The sequence below is a fragment of the Engraulis encrasicolus genome, chromosome 4, assembly GCF_034702125.1.
Source record: "Engraulis encrasicolus isolate BLACKSEA-1 chromosome 4, IST_EnEncr_1.0, whole genome shotgun sequence".
NCBI classification, from domain to species: domain Eukaryota; kingdom Metazoa; phylum Chordata; class Actinopteri; order Clupeiformes; family Engraulidae; genus Engraulis; species Engraulis encrasicolus.
In genome coordinates, this window is record NC_085860.1 from 51,022,482 (window position 1) to 51,039,833 (window position 17,352).

General features: G+C 41.4%; 1 protein-coding gene across 1 annotated transcript in view; it reads left to right on the forward strand.

Annotated features, from left to right (window-relative positions):
- Window positions 1–128: 128 nt before the first annotated feature.
- The window catches only part of tdrd12 (tudor domain containing 12), a 52,993-nt gene continuing 35,769 nt past the window's right edge, over window positions 129–17,352 (forward strand). The window contains exons 1-13 of the mRNA XM_063197874.1: window positions 129–377; window positions 968–1,004; window positions 1,119–1,283; window positions 1,467–1,603; window positions 2,773–2,892; window positions 3,255–3,310; window positions 3,568–3,653; window positions 3,756–3,954; window positions 4,270–4,370; window positions 6,790–6,845; window positions 14,864–14,935; window positions 16,058–16,106; window positions 16,403–17,076. Of these exons, the coding sequence (XP_063053944.1) occupies window positions 981–1,004; window positions 1,119–1,283; window positions 1,467–1,603; window positions 2,773–2,892; window positions 3,255–3,310; window positions 3,568–3,653; window positions 3,756–3,954; window positions 4,270–4,370; window positions 6,790–6,845; window positions 14,864–14,935; window positions 16,058–16,106; window positions 16,403–17,076 (1,739 nt within the window). The 5' untranslated portion in view covers window positions 129–377; window positions 968–980. The remainder of the gene's footprint in view (window positions 378–967; window positions 1,005–1,118; window positions 1,284–1,466; window positions 1,604–2,772; window positions 2,893–3,254; window positions 3,311–3,567; window positions 3,654–3,755; window positions 3,955–4,269; window positions 4,371–6,789; window positions 6,846–14,863; window positions 14,936–16,057; window positions 16,107–16,402; window positions 17,077–17,352) is intronic.

Genomic DNA, 17,352 nt, shown 5'->3' on the forward strand with positions numbered 1-17,352 from the left:
GTATCGGTCAGAGATTGTTTAATACAGGAAGGAACTGGTATCGGTGGTGACGAAAACAGCTTGCAAATTGCAATGCCAACGCTCAGCGTCGCTGCTCACGCCTCTTCTTTCCGAATGCAGAGGCTTGGCTGGCACAGGTGTTTCTTCTGCCTTGCGACTTCTAGCGACTTTTCAGCGATCCAATAGCGACTTTGGCTGATTTTTTTGTGTAACACTGGATGGAAAACCAGACTACGTTATTTGAATTAACTTTATTGAAAGCTACAGAAGAAATGTAAGGGATTTTTTTTTTGATTATTGAGGGCTCGGATCAAAGAAGCGTCGGAAAAAAAACTTAACTGTGTTTTATATTCTGGGTACAGTATTTCATTTCACAGGTATTTGTTCGTTTTCTTGTTTATTAAGCTATTATTCATGCCTTTTGTTAATTAATGTTTGATGGTTCGAACAGGCGCCAGCCCTGGTCAGAGTTGAGGACCTGTCCGTCCAAGTTAGTTTACTGAACAAACCTAGCCTGGTCTTGTACCATTGTACAAACCACACGTGCTGGACACCTCCACTGGACACTTCCTGCAACGACCACGTGGATTTACTTGATCATATTTCGACACACAGCTCGCATTATTTGGGTAAAAGATTAGCTTGAGTAAATTATTATTGCATGGCACTTTTTAAAAACGTACTGTTTTGAACCAAGACTATTTTGTTGACGTACGTTAAAAGGGTGAGTAGCACGTGTACGCTTTAGCATTGCCAGTAACGTTAGCATTGCTAATAACGTTAGCACTTGCATCTTTGAATGCGTGCAGCGAGAGGGAAGATGAGAACTTTGAGCTATTACAGCTAAATAACCGTGCACAGATGCAGGAATATCCACGTGTTTATTGCATGGCCATAACCAGAGTTATAACACCGCAAATCTATAAGGATGTGGGAATGATTAAGGTTACACTTCTGTGATTCACAGACCTCCAGTCACCATGTTGGAACTGTCCATATTGAAGGTAAACGATGCTATCGCGATACTTTCACAATTCTCATTTCGATTCACAATTCTCAGACCATTAACTGCTATGCTGATTATGCATAATATTTACTTTGGAAATATACACTCGTAGATTGAGGACCCTAGCTGCATGTGGGGCAGAATTATGAAGGGTCCGGGATTTCAGGCTGCAAGTCAGGAGGAATATGAACATCTCAAGGTGGAGATGAACCTCTTTTACCACGACTTGAATTTAGACCTACAAACTATCAGGCCATCCTCACTGAAGAAAGGAGAGGTGCGTTTCGTGTCATTTTATCCACCCACCTATTTCTATGTTAATTAGTCAACTGTGTTATTTACTTTTTGCTAATAGTAGAGCAACTGTTTGTTTTTTGAATGGCTTATGACTTTTGCGCGCGACGCTGTCCGCGCTGGCTTCGCGCTCACCACTTCTCTCCTCTCCATTTCACTTGGGCAGCTGTGCGCGCTCTTCTCTCCCCTGCTGACGTGCTGGTGCCGTGCCGTGGTGGCCTCAGTGTATAAGGGCGACAATGGCAGCAGGGTGACCTGCTCCCTTGTAGACTATGTGGAGGACGTCAACACCACTGATGAAGGGTAGGATGCATGTAAATGTGGCCGCATCTGCCTCAAGAGGGCTTAATAATAATAATAATAATAATTGTGTTTGTATAGCACTGTATCATACAAGGCATGTAACTCAAAGTGCTTAACAAATGGGGAAAAACATCATTGTTAGAGATGGATTTAAAAGGAGAGGTATAGAGGAGAGGCAGAAATAGCAGGAAGGCAGAGGAAGAAGAAGAGATAGATAGAGATTGTAGAGTCATAAGGTCAACGTAGGTTAGGATCAGGATTCTTAGCGTAAGGTCCATAGTGGCTGGGTCTAGCATAAGTCATAGATAGTCACACAGAGATTGGGCGCTCAGGTGCGGCCCCTGGTGGCATCAGGGGTGAGGAAAAACTCACTTTCGCTTGAATCTTTGGGGGGGGGGGGAGAGCTCAGTGAGGTCTGAGAAAAAAGAACCCTATAGTCAGGAAGAAACCTCAAGTAGAGACCAGCGGCCACCTAGGGGAGCGCCCTGCAAGGGCTGGTTGTGAGCAGTAAGGACGCTGCGGCAGCTGGGACACTATGACGCTTTGGCAGCTAGGAGTTGGCAAGGATGAAGAGGTGGGTCTTCAGCTGCTTCTTGAAGGAGTCAACGGAGCTGGCTGATCGGATCTCGATGGGGAGGGCGTTCCATCTCTTGGGCGCATAGCAAACGAACGCGGCGTCGCCGATCTTCTTTTGCGGGGGGTGGGGGTCCTTAGCAGCTTGGCATCAGTGGACCTGAGAGCTCGAGCAGGGGCATAAAAAGAGAGCATGTCAGAGATATAACTAGGGGCAAGTCAATTTAATGCTTTAAATACTGTCAGCAGAATCTTAAAGTCGATTCTGTATGAGACAGCCTAGTGTTAGTGTGTGTGGAAAGTATGTTTTACCGTAATTATTCAAAACCATGTAAGTGTGGTTTAGCTTGTCTTTGCCACTGTATCAAATTCGGAAGGGCCAATATTGACCGTATCAGTCTATTTGTCGACCCAAGTTATGTGTAGATGCCAGTTGTGTGCCTGACCAAAATCATTATGTGATTGTGTCCCAATAAAAAAATATTCTCAAGGGTGAAGAGACAGATGGACCACTTGTTTTTTTAAGGCAGCATGTCCTCTCCGTGTTCCAATAAAAAGTTCTGTGTTCTAATTGGACATTCTGTTTTCAAATGCAGTGTGTTTGTTCTGATGGAGAAGTTCCTTACTCTTCCTTTCCGGGTGCGGAAGTTCCACCTGGCTGACATCTATCCCCTGAGCCTGCAGGTTTCCTTCACTGACGCCAAAGCACAGCTGGTGTAAGACTCAAACTTCAGTTGGCAAAATCAAATAGAGCTTTCCAAATTAAGATTTCTTTTAAGCAATGAAAATGTATGTTGCTGTTGGTTATCTTGTGTGATGTAAGTCACTTAACATAAATGCATCTGCTGAGTCCAATGTAATTACATTACCCTCAGCTGACACTTTCATCAAAGCAGCTTAGTTATTTAGGAGTAGGGTATCTGTTAAAGTCCGCGAAGCAATGTTAGATAAGGTACCTTATTCAGGGGTGCTTAAATCATGGATGAAATGGGATTCAAACCTCCAACCTTCTGGCTCCAGATAACCAGTAGGTCTGGCCGTGTAATGCAGTGTAATAACTGGCTGTTTGCCTCCACAGGCCCTCACATCACTGGGACAGCTCTGCCACAAGATATCTGTACATCCTCTGGCAAGGTAAGCATCTGGCCTTGGTTACACATATGCAGATATCTTTGGATATTGGATTGGATAACATTGGATATGTTTTATTAGTTCACACATATAAACACAGCAGATACATTGGGGGAAAAATAGCATTGTGAGTTTCAGAAATCTGAACTCATATTTCAAAATATCCATTTCAGGCTGCTAAAACTCTTTTTATGTGTTTCTTTCTTTCTTAATTCCCATAAACTACTACTATTTTGTTTGTGGGTCACACTCTTCTGTAGCCTCATCTCAAGTTGAAGCGGTGGTGTGTGGCTCAAAGGATGACGTACTGGAAATCGAACTGTACCTAACCATCAATGGCACAAAGGTATGTGCTACTTACTTAGCCCTGTGTTTATTTGTTTTGGTCGGTTAGGTTAGGTTGAGGATTTTGTTGTTTATGAATAATATGTTGTGTGCGTTTTTATAGTACTGTGTGAATCATGACCTGCTGGCGAAAAGGTTGGCGTGCTCCAAGACTGAGCGTGAGCGCTTGCAGAGGGAGGGCGGGGGCCTCCCCCCAGTCTTCCTCAAAGGTGACCTGTTCGACAGCCCTGAGAAGTTCCTGGCAATGAACGGCTTCGGGGTGAAGCCAACACATCTCAACGGCCTTACCTACAGCCACTCAGGTCAGTATGGCATTTGAAGCAAAGAACAGGGACTAGGTCTGCAACACCACTGCGTTATCCTCCCACATCACGGTTGAAAAAAAACTTTCTGCAGTTTTTGCAAGCCTACTCATTGCTGGAATTTGTCCTTTGTGGTTGCATTCATAGTAAAATTTCAATAAAGACTGTCTTTTTTTTCTACATTTAGCATGAAAACAGGAAAGAGAGGTCAAGAAGACAAAATAAATATAAATTAAATAAAAAGTTAATATTGAAAAAAATGTCCTGATTGCTTACTAGACTGTCTTCTGTGTGTCCTGCTTCCTCCTCGCACAGATGTTCATCTCATACCAGCGATGCTGCCGGCTGCCCATGTTGTGAATGACGGCCTCTTCAGGCGTGCACAGGGAGCTGTTCGTAGGAGGACTCAGCCACCGGTATAGCCATTCATTTTTTTGATTAGGAAATGCAGCCAATAAAGCCAATTTTGAAATCACTAATGTGTGAAATAACAAAGAAAAAGAGAGGAAGAAGAAGAAAAAACAACTGAAATGGTCACAATGGCAGACTGTAGATTTCAAAGTTCAAAGTACTTTATTTGCCATTTGTGCATAAACTAGTAGTCCAAGCACATAGGAACTCTTGTGCAGGCCCTCTGAGTCAATAGATAAATAGAATTATATAGAAAACAGTAGGAAAAGGACAAAATACGTTAAAAAGTGATACAAATCCACGAGATCAAAAGAGAAAAAAAAGGTGGATCAAATGTTCTTTTTTGCCACCAGCCTCACTGTTGCTGGGAAGAAACTGTTAAAAAAAAACTTTTGTATGTGCAGTTCTTGTTGATTTAGCCCCCACAGGTGTTTGTATGGCCAGGGACATGCTTGCTGTAGGATATGGGTGCGCTTGCACTTTAACGCACGTTGCCATGCTTATATTTTATGTCCGTTTTGCGTGCGTCAGAACACCAAGACACAAGGTACGCAATTACGTGCACGCAGAACAGTATTGACAACTGCGAGGGGCGATCTTCCAAACTTCCATGTTGAGGTGGCGGTAGACTCAAATTTTGATGCAGTATATGCAGTGTTTAAATTGGCTTTTGGGAGGTGGGGGAGCCCTTCACTCGCGGCCAAAATAGCTTTTAAAAAAACAAAACAATTTTAACATCGCCCCATCAGGCAAATACATGTATTCTATGAAGTTATTGCCCATAATTAATATCATACATAAATCAATGTATTACTCAGTTATGAGAAAAACAGCAAGGTACCCTCATTCCCTCTTCACTGTATTGGGTTGCTAAAAATAGGAAGAGTTAGACCAGTATCACACCTGATGCATTTATGTAGCCTACTTTTTAATATTCTCTCCTGTCAGTTGGCAACAGTATGCTATTGGACTGTCAGTACAGGGGCAAAAAAGTTTTAATTCTGACCACCATCACTGCACCATCAAGCTACAAAGGTGTAGACCTAAGACTATTAAGAACTCAAATTATTTGATGTGAATAACAATTTGTTTCAAAAGATCATATGATTGATTTAAATTCTCCTATAATGTCATGGGTTTAGCATGCATCTATTAGCACGTTTTATGCCTAATAAGTAACAAAGTTAAAAGAATACAAATGCATGCTTAGGCTATGCTGTTCTATTACAGTGCGTGAAAGTGTGCACTGTCCCTTTAAATCAGGCGGAGTCTGCAGAGAATCTTCTCACTCGGACACGTCTTTTCTTTACAGATTGCCCCTTTGGCTGACTGATTATATGGGGCGTTCTTATTTCAGTAGTTAGTTCAGCTATCTCGCTCCGTGCGTTTTAATTACACTTCAGTCGCATTAAGTAAATGCTTTTTTGCAAAGCAATAACTTTGGCAAAAGGCGGCAATAGATTGGAACTTGCTGCAGCAATTCTAGCGCGAGAGAGACGGTGCACTGCTCTACACGCAACGCTAGAATGGACACGCAGGAATCCCTGTCATTTGCTTACTGTCTAAAAACTTTTAATACGTTCCTGGCATGTTTAAGCCCACATAAAAGTAACCTGCAACCAAATGGCTACACATTCTGACAGAACAATGGACGGAAATCCCAAACTTGATGTTGATTTTCTCACATTAACAATCTGCTGTTGAAGTAGGCAGACACCACGCTATTCTGCATGACTGAAAGCTAGCCGATATCAAATGAAATGACAGCTTACCTCCGTTTTGTAAAAGGCATTGTATCTAGCCTACTAACTTTGCACATTGAACATGAAAGCATGGAGGACAGGCTTGAAGTAGTGACATACTCGAAGCGGAGTAGTTCTAGCTGTGAGAAAGAGCAAGCGCTCCGGACCGCTCAACCAAAGTTCTTTTCCTATAAGACGTTCTCTGGCTCAACTGTTGCAACGTTGCTACAAACTGAAATTGTGGTGTGTCACAGTGCATGTGCAGAATGCAGATGCATAATAACTGAAATAATGCGGGAGTCCCTTAATCTTATTTTATGTTGCTATCATTGGAAAACTTTCATAAAAATATGATATTTCAAGAAGAGGTGAAAATATATGGACTGTGAATACACCTAGGGCGGGGCAGCAGGAGCGCAGCTCCGTTTGGCTGTCCCTCCGAGGTGAGGAGGCGGAGCTGCGCTCCGGCTCCGCCCCAATTTAAACCCTGAGTATATGACAGCCTCAATGGCTATCTGCCCCCTACATGATCCCTCCAGTATTGTGCTAGCTCTTTTTCAAGTGTGTGAAGTTGGTTGCACACAGTTGTGTGCGCAATTCACACAGCAAGGTAGCATGTCCTCGGTTAACTTGTGTGTGTAAAATGTGTTAATTGTGAAATATTTATTAATTTGTCTCCCAGGTCTCATGCATTGGCCTTCCTCCTCCACCAGATGTCTCCACTGAGGACGAGAGCAGGTAAAGATCAGATTCCTTTAATACTCTACAAAGCTGCAGTCTAAAGTCTTGATTTTGGGATTTTGGAAGTTGTCCGTGAATGACCAAAACAGCCGAGGTTGAAAACTGCTAAATCTCCGGTTGCTAAATGCACGTAATTCCAGATTTTAGACAAAAAAATGAAGAAGTATTCAACTTCCCGTCCCGTCCTCCAAAATGCCAGTGAAGTTGTATGATTGGGCAGCTTTCCACACACCCAAACCTGTTTGGTTCAGCCAACCAGGGGAGCGCTGAAATTTTGGCGGGAGCTAGAGAACTCTTCTTTCGTCTGTAATGCGCTAATTCATGTACTACTTTTGGTATCCCATGGCACAGTTCATGGTAATATGACTAAAACAAGTTGCAGACTTCCACTTAAAAAGTGTTATGCTGTTTTGTACAGTCTTAAGCAGTAATCACTTAAAGGGGCTCCAGGTAGGATTAAAAGTTTAATTAATCACTGTCCCGAGTTAGTAGATGGTTATGTGAATCTTTAGTAAGTGAACGATGACTCTGGCGACCACTTCCATGGTTCGCTGTCAGAAAACCCCAAATGCAACTTTTTGACAGAGCGGTCCGAACGAATGTCGTGGGAAACACTTTTCATACGGAAAATCGCTTTACATACCGTTTTCAGATTTGTATCAACTGTTGGCATTCCGTGACGAAAGACAATCAGCGTATTTATTTTAACAGCATTTTTTCATGGCGGTGTAGATTTTGAGACAGGCTTGCCACGGGCACTGCGCAAACGGCGTCATCCTACCTTGTGCCCCTTTAAAGGCAGGTTCCAAAATGGTACCAGCAAGCAAATTTTGAAAATACACACCCCTACCCTTTCTTCAGACCTCCCCTGGGAACCACGCCTCCAAAGTACTTGTAGAGGAGTGCACTGGCAGAGGAGGAGGGAGAAGCAGAATGAAGTTTGATGGACGTGTCAGGATCCATTCATTTTCACTGACTGGTTCAATATGATTGGTGGTTTTCCGTTTTGTGTTGAAGAGTTGACTGAAATATTATATTTGTTTTGTTTTTTGCTTTGTGTTGTTTTTGTTGTTGTCTAACCTTCTAATTAACGGTTGTAAAGAGGTTGACAAGCAGTGTGGTGTACCTTCCGTTCATTTGATTTCCGATTTAGGAGGAAGGAGAAGTAGAATGAACTTTGGAGGTGTCAGTATCCATTTTGTGTTTTTCCATGATTTTGCGTTCTAGAGTGAACTGAAATATTTAGATTTTATTTTTATTTTTTTTTTGTTTTGTTTTTTAATCATTGACTACCCCATCTTTTAAAGGTAGTGTGTTTTTTTATTTTCATAATAATGCTGTCCATTCACAAATTTGATATTTTCATAAATATTTACAAACTTACTGGTCTGACCAAAGTGTAATAATTTTACAGCCAGAGATGTTAATTAGCAGCAATTCAAAATGGCTACTAAAGGAAATTCAAAATGGAAGACATGGAGAAGATCAATCTGTTCATGTATGATAAGTGTAAATTTCCAAGCCATAATGAGTACTTACCAATTGATTGTAGTTCTGTCGGAACCACTCTCGTCAAAAATGAGACGGGAAACAGAGATACATTTCGGAGCTTTATTTCTGAATGCAGACGTTTGTGTTTGGCGGTATGGTTCTGTTTGGAGGAAGTTCCCCGGCTTCTCCATGAGTTCCATGGAAGCCAAGACAGGGAACAGCAGCATCCTCAGGTGGAGTGCCTTCCATTTAGCTGGAGAGGCAACATACCCCTTAGAACAGCGCAAGCAACAATGACAACAGTATGACATTGTTTGGCAATGATTAGTCTGGTGGAGCAGGGGAGGTGGTGGGTGCAAAACAAGCAGTTAAAAGCAGTGACAGGAAAACAAATTTGGTAGTTTAAGTAAAGCGCGCCAGAGGTCAGCATCCAATTGCGAGCAGTAGCTGATTAACCAAGCGCAGCTGATTGGTGGAGAGCTGTATGTGCAGTAGGGCGCGTTGACTACGTGGTCTGCCAGAGCTAACACAGGCTGCTTGATTTGTTGCTTGATTTGCTTGATATTCCTGAATAAGATAACGCTTGTTAATGGGCAGCATGATTTCTGGAAATAAACTACTAAAGAAAATGACATGCCTTACATTTTAAGGTAGGTTCTGTAACATTTTTAGTAGTTTATTTACAAAATCTATGCTGCCTATTCAAAAATGTCCTAAAACGTGCGTCTCACCTATTTGACATGAACAAAGCTGAAGGCAACAGCCCTTTTGCTCCACCGCGGCAAAAGTGGCTGCACGTCAGGCATGCAACTTCTCTTCTGTAGTCCAAATAATTAAATAACTTTGTGAGTAAATAAATAGGTGAGGCGCACGTTGTAATCTAATTAACCAGTCTTGCATAGAAACTACAATACCGTTTCTTGCCTGACGAAAGTGAGTGGTCTAAGACACTCCATCCAAATCTTTCAAATTCGCAGCAATCGTGTGAAATCCAGGGTACGTGTCAAACGGAATCAGGATTTAGCTTTTTGCATGTTAGAAGTGCACTGTGTAATAATTTTAGCAGTTTATTCCCGGAATACATGCTGCCCATTCACAAATGTTATCTTTTTCAAGAATTCTTACCCCCACCATCAAATTCTAAGTACACATTAACCCTACACTCAAGCAGCTTCACTGGCTCCCGATGAAGTCACGCATCACCTACAAAATCTTACTCCTTACATACAAATCCCTCAATGCTCTTGCTCCCCAGTACATCTCTGATCTCATCCAGCAGCACTACAAACCAAGGTCCCCCAGGTCCTCTGGCAAGGACCTGCTTGTCATCCCCCGTTCCATGCTACGGACTTTTGGTGACAGAGCCCTCTCTGTTGCTGTTCCCACCCTTTGGAACAGTCTACCTCTCCATATCCCCCAAGCCCCCATACTGGCTACATTCAAAAAGCACCTAAAATCACATTTATTTACTGAGGCCTATGGACCTTAACCACCCTGCCCCAACCCCTCGCCCGCCCTACTACCCCCTCCTTTCTTCTCCTCTCTATTCCCCTGCCCATCTACTTTTAAAATGTGACCTTGGGTTACTTGAAAGACGCTGTATAAAACCAAGTTATTATTATACTGGGAAAATTGCACTTTTCATACATGAAAAGGTGAATCTTCCTCATGTCTGCCATTTTGAATTTCCAGAAATAAACATTTTTAGCTGCAAAAACCTACTGTACTTTGGTCATACTGCTGAATATTAGTTAATTACTTTGTAAATATTCATGAAAATCTGGCAATAAGAACCACAGTTGGAATGAACAGCATAGTGGCCACCATCCTACACAGGAGTGCAACAATAGTTCATAACAGGAACTTTTATTTATGAGGTTTGTGACTGGACATTAGAGTAAAATGTATTTTAGCATTTAACCCCATTTGACCTATGGGCACTGGAGGAGGTGCGGCAGGCAGCAATGCCCAGCAGGTATTAACAGCTACCTGTACAATCCCCTGACTGTCTTTACCAACTAGGGACTCACTAATTCGACGCCCTTTCAGTACTTACCGCTTATTTCATACGACCCTAACCCTAAACCTAACCCTAGCCTTAACCCTAAACCTAACCTTAACCCTAAACCTAACCCTAACCTTAAATCGCTTGTTTGAAATGTTTGATTACCATGTGACGTACCACGTAAGTACAGAGAGGGCGTCAAACTAGTGGGTCCCTCGCCAACAAGGTGGAACTGCAAGCTTATTGGCTGCAATGGGTACCAATCAGAGTGAGCTTTCTCATATGTTCAAGTGTCTCTGGTACCACGGTCTGAAGGTAGAAGGGCGTGTCTCAGGCACCCAAGAGAGTGGACAGACAGAGAGGAGGGACTTTTGTCAACTGACACGTTTGTTGTTTCTTGTATGTAGGCTATATCTTAATTTGAGTTTATAATGCTTCAGTTCAATCTTGAATAGTTAAATAATGTTATGCAATAAGTTGTGTTATATATTGAATAATACCAACACTTCTAGCCTGAGAGATAGATTGGCAAATACATTTCGAATTTGAAGGTTACATATGCAAATTGTGATTATGATTGGTCTACGAAAACTTCAATGTTCAAAATTAATAGTCTGTTTGAAAGAAAGAAAAAAAGCGGAAGATCATTATTTTGGTGAACGAAAAATTAGTGATTGGGCCAAAAAAAAGTTGCTAAGAGCATCTGTAGTAGAGATGACTTTGGTTAGTCCAGTAAATTTGCACAAGAGAGTGTGCCTGTCTGATAAGCATGCACAAGTAAGCAAGAAGAGAAGCAGACGATCTCGGAGTAGATATCTGTGCTCTGTTATGTGTTATGTCTTCATGGAAATTATACTGTGAAATGTGTTCTATTTGAATGAAAAACAAATTATTGACAGCATTTTGACATACATAGATTACCTACGCGAAACAAAGCTTTGGTCTAAAAAATCTTTCCCCCCAAAAAACTAGCTGGACCCATTCAACCCAATGATACATGCTAGCTTAGAGGCTAGTAGATGTTAAACTAGCCAAACACACACAATAATGGGTCAAAGTGGCTAGTATGTTGGTCTTTTCTACCAGCCAAACTGAAATTTCTCCAGCATTTTGCCATTTGGCTGGTCTTAATTTAGAGTCCTGCATGCTATCTTAGAGGTACCAGTTGCGTTGTCAGAATCAGAGAATGGCTGGAATAATAGGCGAAGAAGGCTAAAGCAAAATAATTTAGCTCAAGTAGAGAAGGGAGAGGAGCCCATTTCCAGAAATGATGGAATATTTCTACACAGTGCTGTGTGTTTCTGTAAGAATGGAGATTGTTTGATGACCCAGAAATGATACTGTTGCTGTTATCTCGGTAAAAGTTTCAGATAGAGTGCTGTAATTGAAGCAAAATGTGCTGCAACAAAGTATTTGTTCAAGGGTGTGTATATTTATGCAGCATCTTAATTTTCAGATTTTTTATTTTATCTATTTTATTTATTTTATTTTTTATTTTTTCCCTTTAAACCTTTGAGTTTGTTTCTCAGTTGCGTTGTTCAGGTTAATAGTTAAGATTGAAGGTGGAAAAAGCTGTGAATTTATTAGTCTTTCTGTCATTTATTTTACATAACAAAAGCCTGAAATTTGATGAGGGGTGTGTAGACTTTTGAGACCCGCTGTGCGTCCTCTCAGGTGTGAAGGGGAAATTGTGTTGATCAAGATGTAGAAGAAGTATTAGAAGTAATAGAAGTATTATGTTTTGCTGGTGATTCTTTGTGTTGTCTGTACCAGAGCATTATGTTACAAAAACTTTGAAAAATAAAATGCATTTAAAAAAAAAAGAGTTAGGTGTATCAGTGTTACATACAGTGATATTCAGTATGTGGGTCAATGGCTTGGTGCAATTTTTTGTGTACGTATGCTTTTAGAAAATAGGAAAAGGTTCGAATTTGAAAAAGGAAGAAGAAAAAAGCCTCACTTATATTTTTAAGTTCTAGCATGATTTATTTCAGTATACCGGTATTCGATTTTGAAAGAATGTCATGGAGAAATATGGATACAAAAATATATATATATATATTTCTACCTGTCCAAAAGTGGACAAATTCTCAAGAAAATAAATTGTTAACTAGTTTTTTGTTTTTTTTAGGTGCAAATATTTAGCAGTTTCGTTACAGAATTCATGCTGCCAATTCACACGTTACCTTTTTCTCAAACCACCATCAAATTTTCTCGGGGAATGGCTCTTTTCATTCATTAAAAGGTGGATCTTCTCCATGTCTGCATTTTGAATTTCCAGAAATACACATTATTAGCTGCAAAACTGACTGGCTTTGGCAAAAAAAAGAAAAAAGCCAATAGGCCGCACTGTTTCATTTAGCAGCTTAACTTTTCTGAATATTATTTCAAATTTGGGTAATTGTGTCTGTCTGGTTCTCAGTCAGTAAGACAGTATTCAGTATTCAGTTTTCAGTCGGCATTTTGTTCATTTCAGTTAAACGACTTTAGGTACAGGGACTGTAGAGACATTGTAGAAAATGTGACAACACCATCCCATTGGAGGGCATTTAATTGTTAATTAACAAAGCTGCAAGTGGTAATTCAGGCAATTCTGGACCTGTGGCTCTTAGCACTGAGAATGGTATGGTAGAAATAGTCCTGAATCATTTTTAGGGCAGACAGAAAATGTCTGTTGATGTTACAGTATGTGCACACGTGTGTATGAGTGTCTCAGGCAGACTACTCGCCACACTGGTTTGTAATAAACGCTGCCCAGAAAAGAAAATGGTTAAAAATAAATAAATACATAAAGTGAGGACAAGCAAAACTGTATTAATTGGAGAAAAAAACATGTGTGATGAAGCGGTATGCACACAATGCCTGAGGAAGATCCCTGTTTGATCGAAACGTTGCCGTATGTTATAAAGTATTTTTGGAGTTAATACACAGTGTGCAGACCGCTTCATCACACTACTTACTACCTTTTGTCTGGCACCTGGACAACTACTTGTGGATGTGCGCACCCTACTTCTAAACACAGAAAAAAAACATGTGGACAGTATTGAAATAATAAACGCCTAAACAGCCAGCCCTCGTGCTGTAGCTTTGTTTTCTTCTTATTGCCTGGCTTCCTGTTAGGTAGGTGTGGGGCCAGGTATGCAATGGCAGGCACCATTACCCAATGTCAAGTGTTCTAGTCTTGGTAGTGCGTGAAACGCCTAGTGATTGGATACTTCGCTGAGTTCACCAAAGAGAATCCAATCACTGGGTTTTTCACTCACTACCAAGGCTAGAACACTTGACATTGGGAAATAGTGACTGTCTTTATCTTGATGTGTGCTAGTCTGCCTGCAATGTATATGTATGGTATGCAGAGGGCGCCACACACACATCACATGCGTCTAACATTTGTCAAGGGGGTATTTCAAGAACCTACGGTAGCTTGCTGTAATATAAGCCAGGTTAAAGGAGAAGTCCAGATTTTTTTAACATTAAGGCCATTTTCTGAGTGGTCTGCAATGTTTTAGAGTCCCCCTCACCGTTTATTTCATGTTTGCTGCAGTCTCTGTTACTTGACTGATTTGGATTTGATCTCAACCAGCTTTAGAATGGTCGTCTATGAGCACCTGCAACTCTGTTCTTAAAATCACCTTAAACATTTGTTTTCGAAATTCTACCGCTCACAAAGTGGTTAGGGGTGTTCACTAGCAGTCCCTAACAAGTTTAAAGGCGAAATATGGCTTCTGTCATTTTTTATTTGCCATTTTGTGAAAGTGAAAGTGAAACTTAATTTACAAATTGCTTCATAAAATACACATAAAACACGACAGATGCTATATTTCGCTACAAAAATTGTTAAAGAACACCAGTGAATACTGCTGAACACTTGCTGAGTTGCATATTCTTGAAAACAAATGTTAAAGGTGATTTTAAGAAAAGAGTTGCAGGTGCCCATAGACGGCCATTCTAAAGCTGGTTGAGATCAAATCCAAATCAGCCTAATAACAGAGACTGCAGTAATCATGAAATAAACGGTGAGGGGGACTCTAAAACATTGCAGACCACTCAGAAAATGGCCTTAATGTTCAAAAAACTGGACTTCTCCTTTAAGTCAACCTGGAGGTAGTGGTAAACCATGTAATACAAGAGCCTCATTTTCTTAACTAATTGGCACCTGTGGGCGATGTATTAGCAGGTTTACTACCTCCGGTAGGTTTATCACTTAACCCATTTTAGTCCTTATTTGGGACAGGGTGCCCTCTGCCTATTAAATCCTAAATATCTCAGCCTCTGAAGCGCATAGAAACATGAAATAAGTTGCATTTAAAAGCTAGGACACTCATTTTGCATTAGAATGTGTTCATTCAGTTCTAACATACCCACATGTTTTTTTTTTAAAAAAAAACCTCAAATCTCAATTACCTGAATGCAACATTGATGTGTCGAAAGGCTAAACTGGGTTAACCAGCTTCTTGGAATACCCCACAGGTTGCTATCCCTGATTGCGCTTGTTTTTACTCTTGTGTATTTTTGCCAGTGAAAGTGAGTGCAGTGAGGAGCGGGGACCAACGCTGGCAGATGAGTGCATGGCAGAACTGCAGATGTTCAGGTCAGACTCTGTTTTTTGTTGTTGTTGTTGTTGTTTTTCATTACATGCATGTGCACCTGAATGCATGCTTGCATAACGTGAGTATGTGTGTGTCTGTGTTTGTCTGTTTCAGTGTAACAGGCTTTTAAAGTCCTGGTGCAAACACACAGGTTTCAATAGCATTGCAGAGCACTTTCAAAATCAAGTTATCAATAGTTTCACTGGACACTGACAGCTCATTGTTAGCAAACAAGCCCAATAGATCCAACAATGAATATTATAGTGTGGCTTCGACAAATAGAAGTCAATCATAGTCACCAGTCGACAGTGGTAAATGTCCGTGCCACTGTGCGAAGTTTTATTGAAATTAGGGATGCACCGATACCGATACTGGTATCGGTATCGGCACCCGATACTGCTCATTATACTCGTACTCGTACTCGTCAAGCACTTGCCGATACCAGAAACGATACTGCTACAGTATTACACAAAACAATGCAAAATCATGTCACGTTCTGTGGACTTGAAAGCAACATGGAAAAAAGTGCCACCTCATATTTACAAACATTCAAATTTACCTGGAAATCTACAATAAAAATATCACAGGTGGAAAAAAACAAGGCCATGCATGTATTTGGTGGTAAAAGGTATCGGTATCGGTATCGGCAAGTATTCACATTAATGTACTCGTACTTGTATCGGTTTTCAAAAAAGTGGTATCGGTGCATCCCTAATTGAAAGCAATGGAATCGAATGTTGGCTGAGCATTGCTCTGCCCTTTGTTGGAACCCGGTGTGCAGGCGGCTTAAGGTGATACTGTCCCATTTTTGGAAATAAGCTTGTTTTACACCTCCCCTTGAGTAAAATAATAGGGTTTTACCGTTCTCCTGTACTTTCAACGGTTCTCTGGGTATGGCAGTGCAAATTTGACCTCCATGCTAACAGTTAACATTGAGTCCTATGAGACCGGCTAACTGGTCTCATAGGACTCAATGTTAAGTGTTAGCTTGGAGGTGAAATGTGCACTGCCATAACTAGAAAACGGTTGGAAGTACAGGAGAACGGTAAAAGCCTATTATTTTACTCAGTAAAATAAGCTTATTTCCAAAAATCACTTTAAATCCTTGCCTCTGTCTCCCACAGGTTTCTGAGGTTTATGAACCCTGATGCTGTTGGGGAGTGCCTAGCCAAGGTAACTAATCCCTACACAGCATTATTATTATTATCATGTTTATTATTGTTGTTGTTATAAAAAATCGTAACTGCATACCCTCTGCCTGTAGCACTTACTTTTGTGATATTTCAAGTATTATGAGGCATACTTGTAAATAAACCAACTATGCGTCCAGTTAGCTGGCCAGGATCTCAGAGAGGGCTGACCAAAACAAACATCAAGGGTAGAGTGAACAATACAACTGCATGTTGAAAATTGGCTGGAATGTTCCTTTGATGATGTGTTTCTGCATACACTATTGTATGTCCATTCAGGCAGACCAGGGCTATGTGTCTGACGGAGGGGACGTCCCCAGCCAGTTCCTAGCTGAAGTTGCCCAGGGGCAGTGGAAGGAGGTGGCAGAGCAGGAGATCCGTATGACGGAGCAGGAGAGAGCACCTCCCCCTCCTCCACCTCCACCTCCCTGTCCTGATGTGATGCCTCCTCAGGATGGGGCGCCTCCTCCTCCTTCTCTCCTTCCTCATCTTGAGATGCCTCCTCAGCACATCACTGCTGCTCCTCTCGCTCCTGCTCAGATGCCTTCTCAGATGGCACCGCCTCCTCCTTCTCTCCTCACTGTTATTGAGACGACTGCTGCTCCTCTCCGTCTGGCTGAGATACCTTCTCAGATGACACCTTCTCAGATGACATATCCTCCTTCTCTGCTTACTACTGAGATGCCTTCTCAGAAGATCACTGCTGCTCCTGTCCGTCTGGCTGAGATACCTTCTCAGATGGCACTTCCTCCTCCTCTGCTTACTACTGAGATGCCTTCTCCAGAGCGAGTGTCTCCTTCCCCTCCTCTCCCACAGCTTGAGACGCCTCCTCAGGAGCGAGCGTCTCCTTCCCCTCTTCCACAGCTTGAGATGCCTCCTCTTGAAATACCGTTCCATGAGCTGAACAGTCCATTACCTTTGCCACCGGCGGCGGCACACACTGATGTTGCTCCGTAAGAACCATTTTGGACCCTACATATACTACATACTGTACATGTACTGTAACACTGTAAATGCTCATTGTTAACATCTCTTCGGTTTGGTGTTCAATGAATTCATTAACAGATCTATGAAGTAATGGTAACACATTATTTTAGGGATACATCTATTAGCACTAATACATACAATGTTCCTGTATAAGTAACTTGTAAGGCATGTACAAAGCAAAATCAAACATTTGTTAGGCATGTATTCGCAAATGTAAGGGATTTATTACCAATTTAACCTTA